Here is a 12,171-nt window from a genome sequence, read left to right on the forward strand (position 1 = left end):
TTAGAGGGGGCCTTTTGTTTGAAAGTGGTATGTTTCTTTCCTTTTTGTGCTGAGTTGCAAGTCATTTTCAGAAAACTCCTATTCTAAAACTTTTCATTTTATTTCCAATTGCACCAACTTCCTTTTGTAGGAACTGAAATATGGGAATGCACCTAATGACTTCCTTCAACACCTTTCGGGGAGACTTCAGTAAATGGCCTTTTGGAGCAAAGGCTATCCCCACCCCATCTAGTGTCTTCAGAAATGGTATAGTTTCTGAAGAAATAGTGAATAAACATTTAAACCACCATTTCACCTGGCCTAATTGTTTCAGCAAACCAAACAGTAGGCTACTTAATATGCACAGATTTTAGTACTGAGAGACACTTAGACCACTGTTCTGTGACCAGTTATCTTTTATAATAAAGAAAATTGAATTATCCTAGCAGTGATGCTATTCTTTATTCTCTGAAACCATTAACCAGTATATTTTTATGGCAAAAACATTCTGGTTCTATTTAATTATGGGAGACATGCACATCTTGGAAAAACACCGCGAAATGCCATCCTAGGGTTATGTCTACACTGTTATGGCAGATAATAAGCCAGTACAAAATGATTGTAAATATACCTTGGCTGCAAAACATTTGTTTTGTCTAAAAAGCAGAAATTTAGAAATGGAAACTTCTTGATTAGTGTCAGTGGGTCTGTTTCCATACTGCCTTGTTTTTAATCTAGCTGGCTCCTTTATAACAGACAATGAAAGACAAAATATAATTAAGAGTGAAATAATATGGTACATTTGGAACTACTTACCCATTTCTTTGTACCAGTTAAGAGCATCTTCTTCTGTGGTATTACTTCTCATCTAGTGCACGATTAATTATTTTTCACTGGCCATTTCACTCAGTCTTTTAAATCAGGACACATTAAAGAAATGAATCAGTATCTTAACATTTGTAGAAAGGAATACATTTTTAAATGTCTTTAAGGAGGTAAAAGCTTGGTGCCGCACAGATTTATTGTGTGTTTAAAGCCACTACCCAATAACAAACCCTGAACCTAAGGTGTGGTCATACCTGAACTGAAAATGACAGCCTCCCTGAACTCAGGGACAGGAAAAATGATCCCTCCATTTTATCTCATCCCTTCAGTATCTTTATTGATTTTTTTTTCCTTTGCAACCAATTTGAAGAGGATAGTTTTTTATATGTCTGTCCCATGTGTACATCCAAAGAATCTGGGTTTCAACATAATGATTTTTGTTTTTCTTTTGGGAATGAGTTACATTTCTTCTAGCACTTCACTATCAGGCCACTCTGACTACGCGAAACAGTAAAAAACTTCTGTGTGGTTTCGGTTGTCAGAGGTAGTTAAAATATTGGTGATTAATTTTCACTGGTGCTCCTGGGAACCGTAACTAAGGACAGTGTGACCACTGGTCTAGGCCAAACAGCAGCATGGTCATAATTAGCATTGTTTTTTATAGACTCGTTAACTCTTTCCTGGTATTAATCAGAATGCATTTTAGATTCATCATTTACCTCGGAATTAATGAACCGTTCAATTCAACACAATTATCTGTTGAATGTCTTCATTTTTTTACTAGGATATTCTTGGAGGAGAATACAAAGGTGAACAGGATACATTTTGTGCCCCTGCCCCTGGAAGTTACAGTTATTAAAAATAGGGGCTTCCCTGGTGGCGCAGTGGTTGAGAGTCCGCCTGCCGATGCAGGGGACACGGGTTCGTGCCCCGGTCCGGGAGGATCCCACATGCCGCGGAGCGGCTGGGCCCGTGGGCCATGGCCGCTGAGCCTGCGCGTCCGGAGCCTGTGCTCCGCAACGGGAGAGGCCATAGCAGTGAGAGGCTCGCGTACCGCAGGAAAAAAAAAAAAAAAATTAGAGTAGTTCCTGAGGAAATAGATGATATATATCAAATATTTATGCCCAGCATTTGATTGAAAACATTAACATTTTAACTTCTTTGAATACAGCCATGGGAATTCCATCCAGAAGGTGTCCTGCACATGATTTTCCATTCTCACTTTTTTTTTTTTTTTTTTGTGGTACGCGGGCCTCTCACCTTTGTGGCCTCTCCTGTTGTGGAGCACAGGCTCCGGACGCGCAGTCTCAGCGGCCATGGCTCACGGGCCCAGCCGCTCCACGGCATGTGGGATCTTCCGGGACCGGGGCACGAACCCATGTCCCCTGAATCGACAGGCGGACTCTCAACCACTGCGCCGCCAGGGAAGCCCCCATTCTCACTTTTAAAGAAGGTTATTGTTCAATTTAAAATAATAACAGAAGAATAAATTGTCATTTACTAAAGCATGTTCTGTTTCAAGGCCTGATTAACAACCAACCCTCTCTCTACAAAGGGCAAGTAGGCTAATTAAAGCAGACATTAATTCTGTGCTTCCCACAGTGCAGTTTTATTCACTTGAGTTCACATTGATTTATGTTCTTTTGTGTCCACTGTGTGCTTCCCTATGTGCACTCCGTGCATATGTACATAATGTAGTTTGTGTGTGCTTTCCTAGGTCCCACTAAAGTGTTGATATATGGACCCAAAAGTAGATGTGAGTAGATAATGCTTGTACCCAAAAGTAGAACTGAGCTTGATTATATCTTTAATAAGAGTTGCTTCTTGAAAGATAATTGATTTAAGATCTTTCTGAATCTAATTTTGTTGTATATGGTTTTCCCCGCGGATATAGAATCATTCAACCCTAGAATGAAAAACTGGAGCAAAGCAGTTAGTCTACCAGGGCTATGATGTGCTGTTAATGAGACAGTACGAATATTACTACTAATAATAATAGCCAGCATTTATCCTACATGACATTAAGCCCCAAAGGGATGGTTGTCACAATACATTATTCTTGCTCTGTGCTAGACACTATTTTAAGTACTATACATGTGCAATTCATTGAACCTCACAGTATTTCTAAGGCAAGTACTATGTTAACATCCACATTCCGTAGATTGAGAAACAGGCACAGAACGGTTTAGAGAAAAGGAGCTTAATTGGTGGCAGAGTCAGTCTGTTGTCATAGACAATCTCTCTAGAATCCCTGCCTTTTGAAACTGCCTCTCAATATAAAATTTGTTCACATCTCAGAGTGATGGCATCTTCTAAGAGTTACTACATCCATAGCTGTTCCTGGGCTCTGTTTATGTCATGTGAAAAATACAGACTATTAATTCCTAGACACTTTTTTTTTTTTTTTTTTTTTTGCGTTATGTGGACCTCTCACTGTTGTGGCCTCTCCCGTTGCGGAGCACAGGCTCCGGACGCACAGGCTCAGCGGCCATGGCTCACGGGCCCAGCCGCTCCGCGGCATGTGGGATCTTTCCGGACCGGGGCACGAACCCGTGGTCCCCTGAATCGGCAGGCGGACTCTCAACCACTGCCCCACCAGGGAAGCCCTCCTAGAAACTTTTGAAAATTATTTTTAATCATGTTTGAACTCATAGAAAAGAAGATGAAAACTGGGAATTATTGAAGTCTCCCCCCACCCCCCAAAGTTATTGTCTAATGTGCTTCCCCAGAATCCCTGTACCCTGTATGCTGGCTTATATCCCAGGTGGCTGCAGACTGCCTTTCCTGGGTTCCTGTGTCCCCTGATTTCTAGCTGGGTTCAGCCAGTGGGAGACACTGGCAGAAGATTAGGGGATGGGAGGACGAGAGAGGCTGGGATGTGTAAGGAAGGGGTGAGGAGGGGGTGGGAGTAAGCAAAGGCATCATCTCGTCCACGTATCCAGCTCCCTCCAGATTGGCCCACCACAGGTCTATCTTCCACCAGGGACCTAGCCCCTGGGCTTCGTAACGCTCCTTCCGCCATTTGTCCCTACTGTGCCTTCCTGCTGTTGCTAATCCCTGGGTTACCTCACGACCTCCTGTTCTGGTATCCCTGTGTAATTAATTTATTCCCTGCATTAAATTCCCTTGGCTAGATATGCTTTAAGTTGTTTCTGTTTGCATAGTTACACCCTGACTGGTGCACAAGCCATCCTCATTTTTTATTTTGTATGCTTATAAAATAGGCTATGAGAATGCTAATGGCATACTGTACCCAGATTTCAGCAAAACTTCTGACAGACATCTTATGATGTCCTTGTAAACAAAATAGGGGGAGTTTAGACTGGATTATTAAACATTCTTAGATTGCTGGAGCTTATTAATGTTCAAATCAACCTGATGAAAGGGCTCTAGAGGTTTGCCAGAACGCTCTGTCCTTGGCCATGACCTACTCAACTTTATTACCAAAGATTTAGACAAAGACGTAAAAAGCAACTTGATCAAATGTGTCTATAACACAAAGCTGGAAGGTAATTTAACTCAAATTTTGAAAAGATATACTTTGTAAGGAAAAATGGAAACTCTTGCATCTAGTTACAAAAAGTATAAAGATACAGAATGGGAGAGACCAAGCTTCCCAGTATAGTATGTGGGTAATCCAGGATTTTAATTGACCACAAGCCCAATACAAGCCAGAAGTTTTGACCTGTTTTTTTAAAAACAGGTGGGATATCATATATTAACGCATATATGTGGAATCTAGAAAAATGGTATAGATGATCTTATTTGCAAAGCAGAAATAGAGACACAGACATAGAGAACAAATGTATGGATACCAAGGAGGAGGGGAGGTGGGATGAATTGGGAGACTGGGATTGACATATATACACTACTATGTATAAAATAGGTAACTAATGAGAACCTACTGTATAGCACGGGGAACTCTACTCAATGCTCTGGGGTGACTTAAATGGGAAGGAATCCAAAAAAGAGAGGATATATGTATATGTATAGCTGATTCACTTTGCTGTACAGCAGAAACTAACCCAACATTGTAAAGCAACTATACTCCAGTAAAAATGAATTAAAAATAAAAACAGTGGGGCAAGTTCATCTTTGGTTCTCATTAGAAGATTAGTGTCCTTATCAACTGACAAGTAGCTCCACTTTTCATCTAGAGTATTACAGAAAGGCTAGGAACTTAATCTAAAATACTGCTAAATTGAAACATCATTGTTTTCCAGCCCTTATAAGCTTTATGTCATTTATGAGTTTTATTTGCACACATTTGTTTACTTTTGCCTGGCAACAACCCAGCGGAGGATGATGTACTGTTAACGATTTCTCAGCCTTTATATCCTCATGTGGGTTCAGGTATAAGCTACCTGCCTAGCTCACTGTGTGGCCTTAGGCAAGCAAGTATGGTGCTTGCACAGAAACCCAGCTTATTTCAATAAAGTCCATTCTCACTTCAGGACAACCATACTGCATCTGGATAAGAGGGACCCAACTTTTGAAAGGTTGGGAAGCCTTTACATATAATGAGCAGTTGTTCCAGGGGAAGAGACTCACGGGAACATAAAGTCTATCTTCTAGGATTTAAAAGTCTGTCACATGAGAGAAGGAGTGGATTAATTTAAGTGACTTCAGGGAACAACCAGGACTGGTAGGATTTATAGATTTTTGCTCAATATTTTAAAAATTTCAAACAGCATTGCCCTCTAATATGGTCACTGTCTATGTGCAAAAAGTTGTATAACTCTCAGGACTTTTATAATAAAATGAGTTGCTACATTAGGAAGAATGTTAAATTAGATAACATTAGATAAGATAATTAGGTAAGTCTAGAGTGACACCAACTCTGAGAGTTTGATTTGTGTTTATTTGGGGGTTTGGTTAGTGAGAATTGTAGTTATTAGTTTTATTTTTATAGCTTAACTTCCAGCCATGTAATTGTTTTTCTTATAATTTAGAATTAACATGCTCTATTTATGAAAAAACTTTAAGAGCCTGAAACAAGGAAGTAAAGCATGACTAGTGTTCGGGGTAATTACCTTCCCAAGAAATATTATGCTGTTTCCCAGAATATGTCCCCAGAGAGAATGTCTGCATTTGTTCCATTTCATTCCTAGCTGTAGAATCCTGTCAGGGGTGATGAGGAGAATTGTTTTGAAATACATTGAAGCTGAGAATAGAGTTTGCAAAGTGTTATTGGGTTTGCTAAGATGAACCTGTGCAAATGCAAACCGTTGGCAAAATCAGTGCTTGTGTGGCAAAGGTCCCTAAAGTGACTTATTAAAGGCCACCAGAGTGATAGTGATTGAAAACTATAAAATTCACCTTGAGGATGCCTTTCTAGCCTTCTTCTAGCATAGTCTCTCTCCCCACATGGGATAGTTAGATTCATGAAGGACTAGGATAATTGAGAAAGGAAAATAAAAATTATTCCAAAATTGATACAAAAACAGCAAATCTCCCCTGAGAATAAGGCATGCAGGGAAGATGATATGTATCCCAGTGTTTCAGAATTAATTTAACGTTTTGCTTTGATCTTCTTTCTGGTTAGGTTTAATAAAGGGAAGTTCTCAGTCTTCATAACTGCTTGCTGAGGTCTAAAAGTTAACTTACATGATTTCCTGAAAAAGGCAGCTCTGTTGTGAATTCATGATATTACACATCTTCCCTCTGAATGATCCTGAAGGGCTGGGTACTCTTGTCATGTTCATTTTTTAAAAAAAACCTTGCACTGTCTGCCTCCTCCCGCCCCTTCTCCAGCTTCTTGCGAGACTTACTAATCATAACATAATTCTCATGGAAGGATTTGAGATATACTGAAAGTACTAAGGGAAAAAATGAGGTAAAATAGTATCTGATGTTTAATTCAATGTATTATCCATTTAAAAAATGAATTTTATAGCTGTTAACAATCTCTGACAACTTGCCATTCCATAAAATGGTTATTTTTCTTTTAAAACAGATCAGTTTCCTACTCATGTACTTGATTAGGGGGGTTCAGCAAGCCCTAATAATCTTTTTTCCTCTAAATTGACAGTGCAGAGTAGATAAAATGAGTAATGGTTAAGAATTCCTCTGCTGCCGTTGGCTTCATCAGCCTTGTAGTGACTCGTGATGAATCCCTCCGAGGGGCTGGTGGGCTGGGGTGGAAGCTGTCAGGAAGCATGGGACAGACCTTATTGATCTTTGCACCTTTAGTGTCCCCCACTGAGCCTAGCACCGGGGAGCCTTACGGGGAGTGTTTTTGAATGAAAAGCCAGGTACTGAAAATGAATTTTACAATGAGCTGTAATTTCCTCTTTTAGAAAATAGCTTTTAGATTGCAGTTTCAAGGTACATAGTTGCTGGAGAGGAAGATGGCGAGTTTCTCCTTTAATGTCCTATATGTGAAATTTGGGGAGTTTAAAAACTTAACCGAATTGCTCGCAGATGTGTTTGGGGGCTCAAAATTTTTCAGATTTTAGGGAAAATGATGCAGTGTGTGTATCTTACAGTGTGCCATTAATTCCCCTAATATATATTCAAATTCATGGAGACTTAATAGCAAAAACATGAATAGTCACATTAAGTCAGATAAAAGTTCTGGTCAGACTTTGCAGCCAGGTAAGTTTGGATCAGATCAAGTTTGCCATCAAATGGATTTAAAAAAAAAACAACCACCCCCCACTTATTTTTCAGAGCTTTTGTGATCTTTCAGGTTATCTTTTGGCATTTGTGGACCTATAATGTTTTGTTCATTAACCAGAACCTTCTGTAGATCTTTAGTGAATCATCTTATCATTTCTAATTTTAAGCAGGTAGATAGAAATTGTTGCTATTTCTCTCATTTCCCCAAGGAAAAAGAAAAGGTAAATATCTGAATAGAGTTTGGGGATTATTTACTAAGTACTGCCATATGTGCATCATCTCACTTAGACCTCACAGGATCCTCTGAGACAACTATTATCAGTTTTATTTTACAAAGACAACAGAGGAATGAGGACTGAAATGACTCATCCTAGGTGCAGAGTTAGCAAGTAGCAAAATTAAGACTCAAACTCAGGTCTTTCAGTTCTAGATCCCATCCTTCTTTTACCAAATCTTGTTTTCAGAGGAAACCTTCATGAGAAGCTGGAAAGTGAGAATTTGAGTATATACTCCTCTAGAGTTGAATGAATATATTACAAAGCCTTGTATTAATTTGAATAATTTAAGTTACTTTGGCAGAAGTGGACTTGTAAAGTTTGAAGTTTGTTTTGATTATTTTTTAAAAGAATGTAATTTAAAAGTTTAAGCTAGTTTCAAGTATAGAATAATGTATTTTGTTTGTTCTCTCATGTTTAACTGTTTAGATGTGCCTGGCATCAGAGGGGGTGAAAATGGAAGAATCAAAGCTAATAAAAGCAAAAGAATCAGATGGCGGAAGAATTAAAGAATTGGAGAAGGGCAAGGAAGAAAGAGAAATAAAAATGGAGAAAATAGATGAAGCCAGGTTACAGAAAGAAGCAGAATTTGAAAAATCAGCTAAGGAAAATGTAAGAGATTCTAAGGAATTAAGAAATTTTGAGGAGCTGCGAATGGATGATATAATGGGTATAAAAATGGAAGCTCCCAAAGAAATTAAAAAGGAAGAATTAGAGGAAGATCAAAAGTGTAGTCACTTCCCTGATTTTTCTTACTCTGCCAGTAGCAAGATCATAATAAGCGATGTTCCCAGTAGAAAGGATCACATGTGCCATCCTCATGGAATTATGATCATTGAGGATCCCACAGCATTAAGCAAACCAGAAAAGCTAAAAAAGAAAAAGAAGAAAAACAAAATGGATCGACATGGAAATGATAAATCCACACCCAAGAAGACTTGCAAAAAGAGGCAGTCCTCGGAATCTGATATCGAGAGTGTCATGTACACCATTGAAGCTGTTGCAAAGGGAGACTGGGGCATCGAGAAGCTTGGAGAAACCCCTCGCAAGAAGGTCCGCACGTCCTCAAGTGGCAAGGGAAGCATTTTGGATGCCAAGCCACCAAAGAAGAAAGTGAAATCAAGAGAGAAGAAAATGTCAAAGGAGAAATCCTCAGACACCACCAAAGAGTCAAGACCTCAAGATTTTATCAGTATTTCTGCCAGCAAGAACATTTCTGGTGAGGTGCCAGAGGGTATAAGAGCAGAACCATTGACCCCTACGGAGGATGCATTACCACCCAGCCTATCGGGACAGGCCAAGCCTGAGGACAGTGACTGTCACAGAAAAATAGAGACTTGTGGCTCCCGGAAATCCGAGAGGTCTTGCAAAGGTGCTCTTTATAAAACCCTGGTGTCTGAGGGTATGCTCACCTCTCTGCGAGCTAATGTTGACAGAGGTAAGTGACTTCCCTAAATCTGAAAAGAACATGGAAACCTAGCAGAATTTCTCCTTTAAACGTATTGAAAAGAACCACAGTAAAGAACAGTATAGTATCAAAATAATATTTTACATTTGTACAATTCTTTACAGTTTTTAGATTATATACATTTGTCATTTTACCTATATGTTTTTAGCACCATTAAGGGGAGTTTCTATTCACTTTGTACGTGGTTCTCAGAATATAAGTGTTCAAAGTTACTCCAACCTTTTTTTTTTACTGGTGTTGGCTGGCTTTTTGTTTTGAAGGATCAGTATTGCATGTGTAGAGCTCTTAAGTCTGGTTTTTAAAATTGATGGTAATAATTTTCTGAAACAAGCAGATATGTTTGGCAGAATCTTGACCTGTAGACTCTAGAAGCAAATAACTTATCTGGCCCTCCCCACGAGGTAATCAAAACTGTAGTTGAAGTGAAGAGCTCTTTGAAACATAACAGTATCCAGAAACCAGTTAATATATATACCTTTATTCCATAGAGTGTTTCATATAAATTCATCTATTTTAAAATATAGTATCTGGCTAGGGGACTACCTGTTGCCAAGCTAAATTCCAACTATAGAGATGGGTGAAAATAGGTCTAACAAGTCCTGAATGAAGATCCTTGAGAGTACATAGTTCTCCAGGGATGTCATTCCAGTAAGTCTTGGGGAAATTAGAATTAATAGTGCATACCAGAAAAGGGCTCCCACACCTCAGGCTGATTATCTAATGGAAAAATTAGTAGTATTGATAGTTAGTCTGTCTCATGAGTCATGTAGCACGTGTTATGATGAGATTGTGTATATCAGAGTCTGTAAGTTACTTTTTTGCATGTTCTGTTATTAAAGGTGGTCCATCAGGAATCACTCTGAGGAATCTGAAATAGTTACAAATGGCATCATGCAAATGATACCTAAGGGGTCAAGAGATCACTTGTGAAGCAACTAAGATGATTTCCCTTCCATCCCAATATACCAAGCACACTCTTTCTTTTGAATTTCCTTAGGGAAACGAAGCTCAGGAAAAGGAAACTCCTCTGATCACGAAGGGTGTTGGAATGAAGAAAGCTGGACATTTAACCAGAGTGGGACCAGTGGAAGCAAGAAGTTCAAGAAGACAAAGCCAAAGGAAGACTCTCTCCTTGGGTAAGTGTCTGTGAGCACAGTCAGACACACAGCACAGACCCCAAATGTGGTGGTATTTTCAAGGTAAACAGATCACTAACTGCTTGTTCTTGGAGTATCCAGTCAGCACCTCCTGCCATCTTAGTAAGCACATGAAGGAACACAAATCAAGCGTATCGCATGATTCCTGCTGTTAGCATGGTTGTGTGAGTGATAGTGTCATTCATGTTTTAAGTATAGTACAAAATGTGTAGATTTTAGACTTAGGCCTGAGTTTGAACGGAGGTCCATCTTGTATCAGTGGCGTTACATTATATATGTTTTTACATTTACAATACATCTCCAGGATGCATTTCTCATCTGAAATTTATGATGGATATTATATAAGTATGTTTATACTTTGCTCATTTTACATACTGTATGTACTTCATTTAATATTTCTGAAGGTTATGTACATGTTTATAAAATAATGACAGCTGAAAATGTAGATAAAATTGTTTCTACCTCTGACTTTGTTTTGTGTAAGCTATGTTCTAATGCTCTGAGATTAAAATATTAGATTAAGTATTCTCTTGATACAGAGAATATTCAGCAATTAATTATGTATTAAAATGCAGTATCAAGAAAGAGCATACATCAAGGTAAAATCATTAAGAATTATTTCATTTTTTATGGGCTTCCCTGGTGGCACAGTGGTTGAGAGTCCACCTGCCAATGCAGGGGACACGGGTTCGTGCCCCGGTTTGGGAAGATCCCACATGCCGCGGAGCGGCTGGGCCCGTGAGCCATGGCCACTGACCCTGCACGTCCGGAGCCTGTGCTCCGCAACGGGAGAGGCCACAACAGTGAGAGGCCCGCGTACCACAAAAATAAATAAAAATAAAAAAAAAATTAAAAAAAGGGCTTCCCTGGTGGCGCAGTGGTTGAGAATCTCCCTGCTAATGCAGGGGACATGGGTTCGAGCCCTGGTCTGGGAGGATCCCACATGCCGCGGAGCAGCTAGGCCCGTGAGCCACAACTACTGAGCCTGCGCTTCTGGAGCCTGTGCTCTGCAACAAGAGAAGCCATGATAGTGAGAGGCCCGCGCACCGCGATGAAGAGTGGCCCCCGCTTGCCACAACAAGAGATAGCCCTTGCATAGAAACGAAGACCCAACACAGCAAAAATAAATTAATCAATAAAACGCTAAAAAAAAAAAAAAGAATTATTTCCTTTTTTATTATATAAAACAGACTCCTAATACCAATCTTAACAGAAAGCATTTTGTTAGGAGATTCAGTACTTTATATTGGTGAAGAAATCATCTGTATATTCAGTTGTACTGCTTTAAAATTTCTTTGAGATTTCTCATTAGCCCAATTTGAAAAGAATACATTGACTAGAAATAAGTACATTTTAATATATTTTCCATATTTTTTCATAAGTATGTTAGAGGCATGCAAATTTTATGCATTTGGGAGTATTATACTTGGTTTATCCATAAATATTTGCGTTTCTTTTTGTGGGATAGTGTACTTTTTCAACTGGACGTTACAGTGCTTTAAGGTCTGGTTAATCTTAAGGCCCTCATCATACAGTGGGAGGGTGGAAATTATTTCTTGTGATGATGATTCCTCAATATTATATATATCGAGATGATATATTTATAATTTTATATATTTTGTTTCTAACGTTTTTAAAAGTCCAGAGTAGTTCAAATTAGTTTTGCTGACATTATGCTTAAAGAATGACATGAAAATCCTCACATTTGTCATTGTCAAATACAAAAGTATTTGCATGATTTTCTTAAAAAGTGACAATTGAGCATCAGGACCAGTGCTCTATGTCTCCTGGAACTACCAGTGCCCTGTGGGTCTGCAAACTGAGAAGGAAGCAGGTCTTGTTGCAA

At 39.1% G+C, this 12,171-nt stretch overlaps 1 protein-coding gene across 10 annotated transcripts in view; it reads left to right on the forward strand.

Annotated features, from left to right (window-relative positions):
• The window catches only part of BBX (BBX high mobility group box domain containing), a 277,999-nt gene that overhangs the window by 236,692 nt on the left and 29,136 nt on the right, over nucleotides 1–12,171 (forward strand). For all 10 annotated transcript variants that reach the window (XM_030836707.2, XM_030836705.2, XM_060298038.1 and 7 more), the window contains 2 exons: nucleotides 8,130–9,138; nucleotides 10,166–10,304. In XM_030836707.2, the coding sequence (XP_030692567.1) occupies nucleotides 8,130–9,138; nucleotides 10,166–10,304 (1,148 nt within the window). The remainder of the gene's footprint in view (nucleotides 1–8,129; nucleotides 9,139–10,165; nucleotides 10,305–12,171) is intronic.

This window comes from Globicephala melas, chromosome 4 (assembly GCF_963455315.2).
Source record: "Globicephala melas chromosome 4, mGloMel1.2, whole genome shotgun sequence".
Taxonomy (NCBI): Eukaryota; Metazoa; Chordata; class Mammalia; order Artiodactyla; family Delphinidae; genus Globicephala; species Globicephala melas.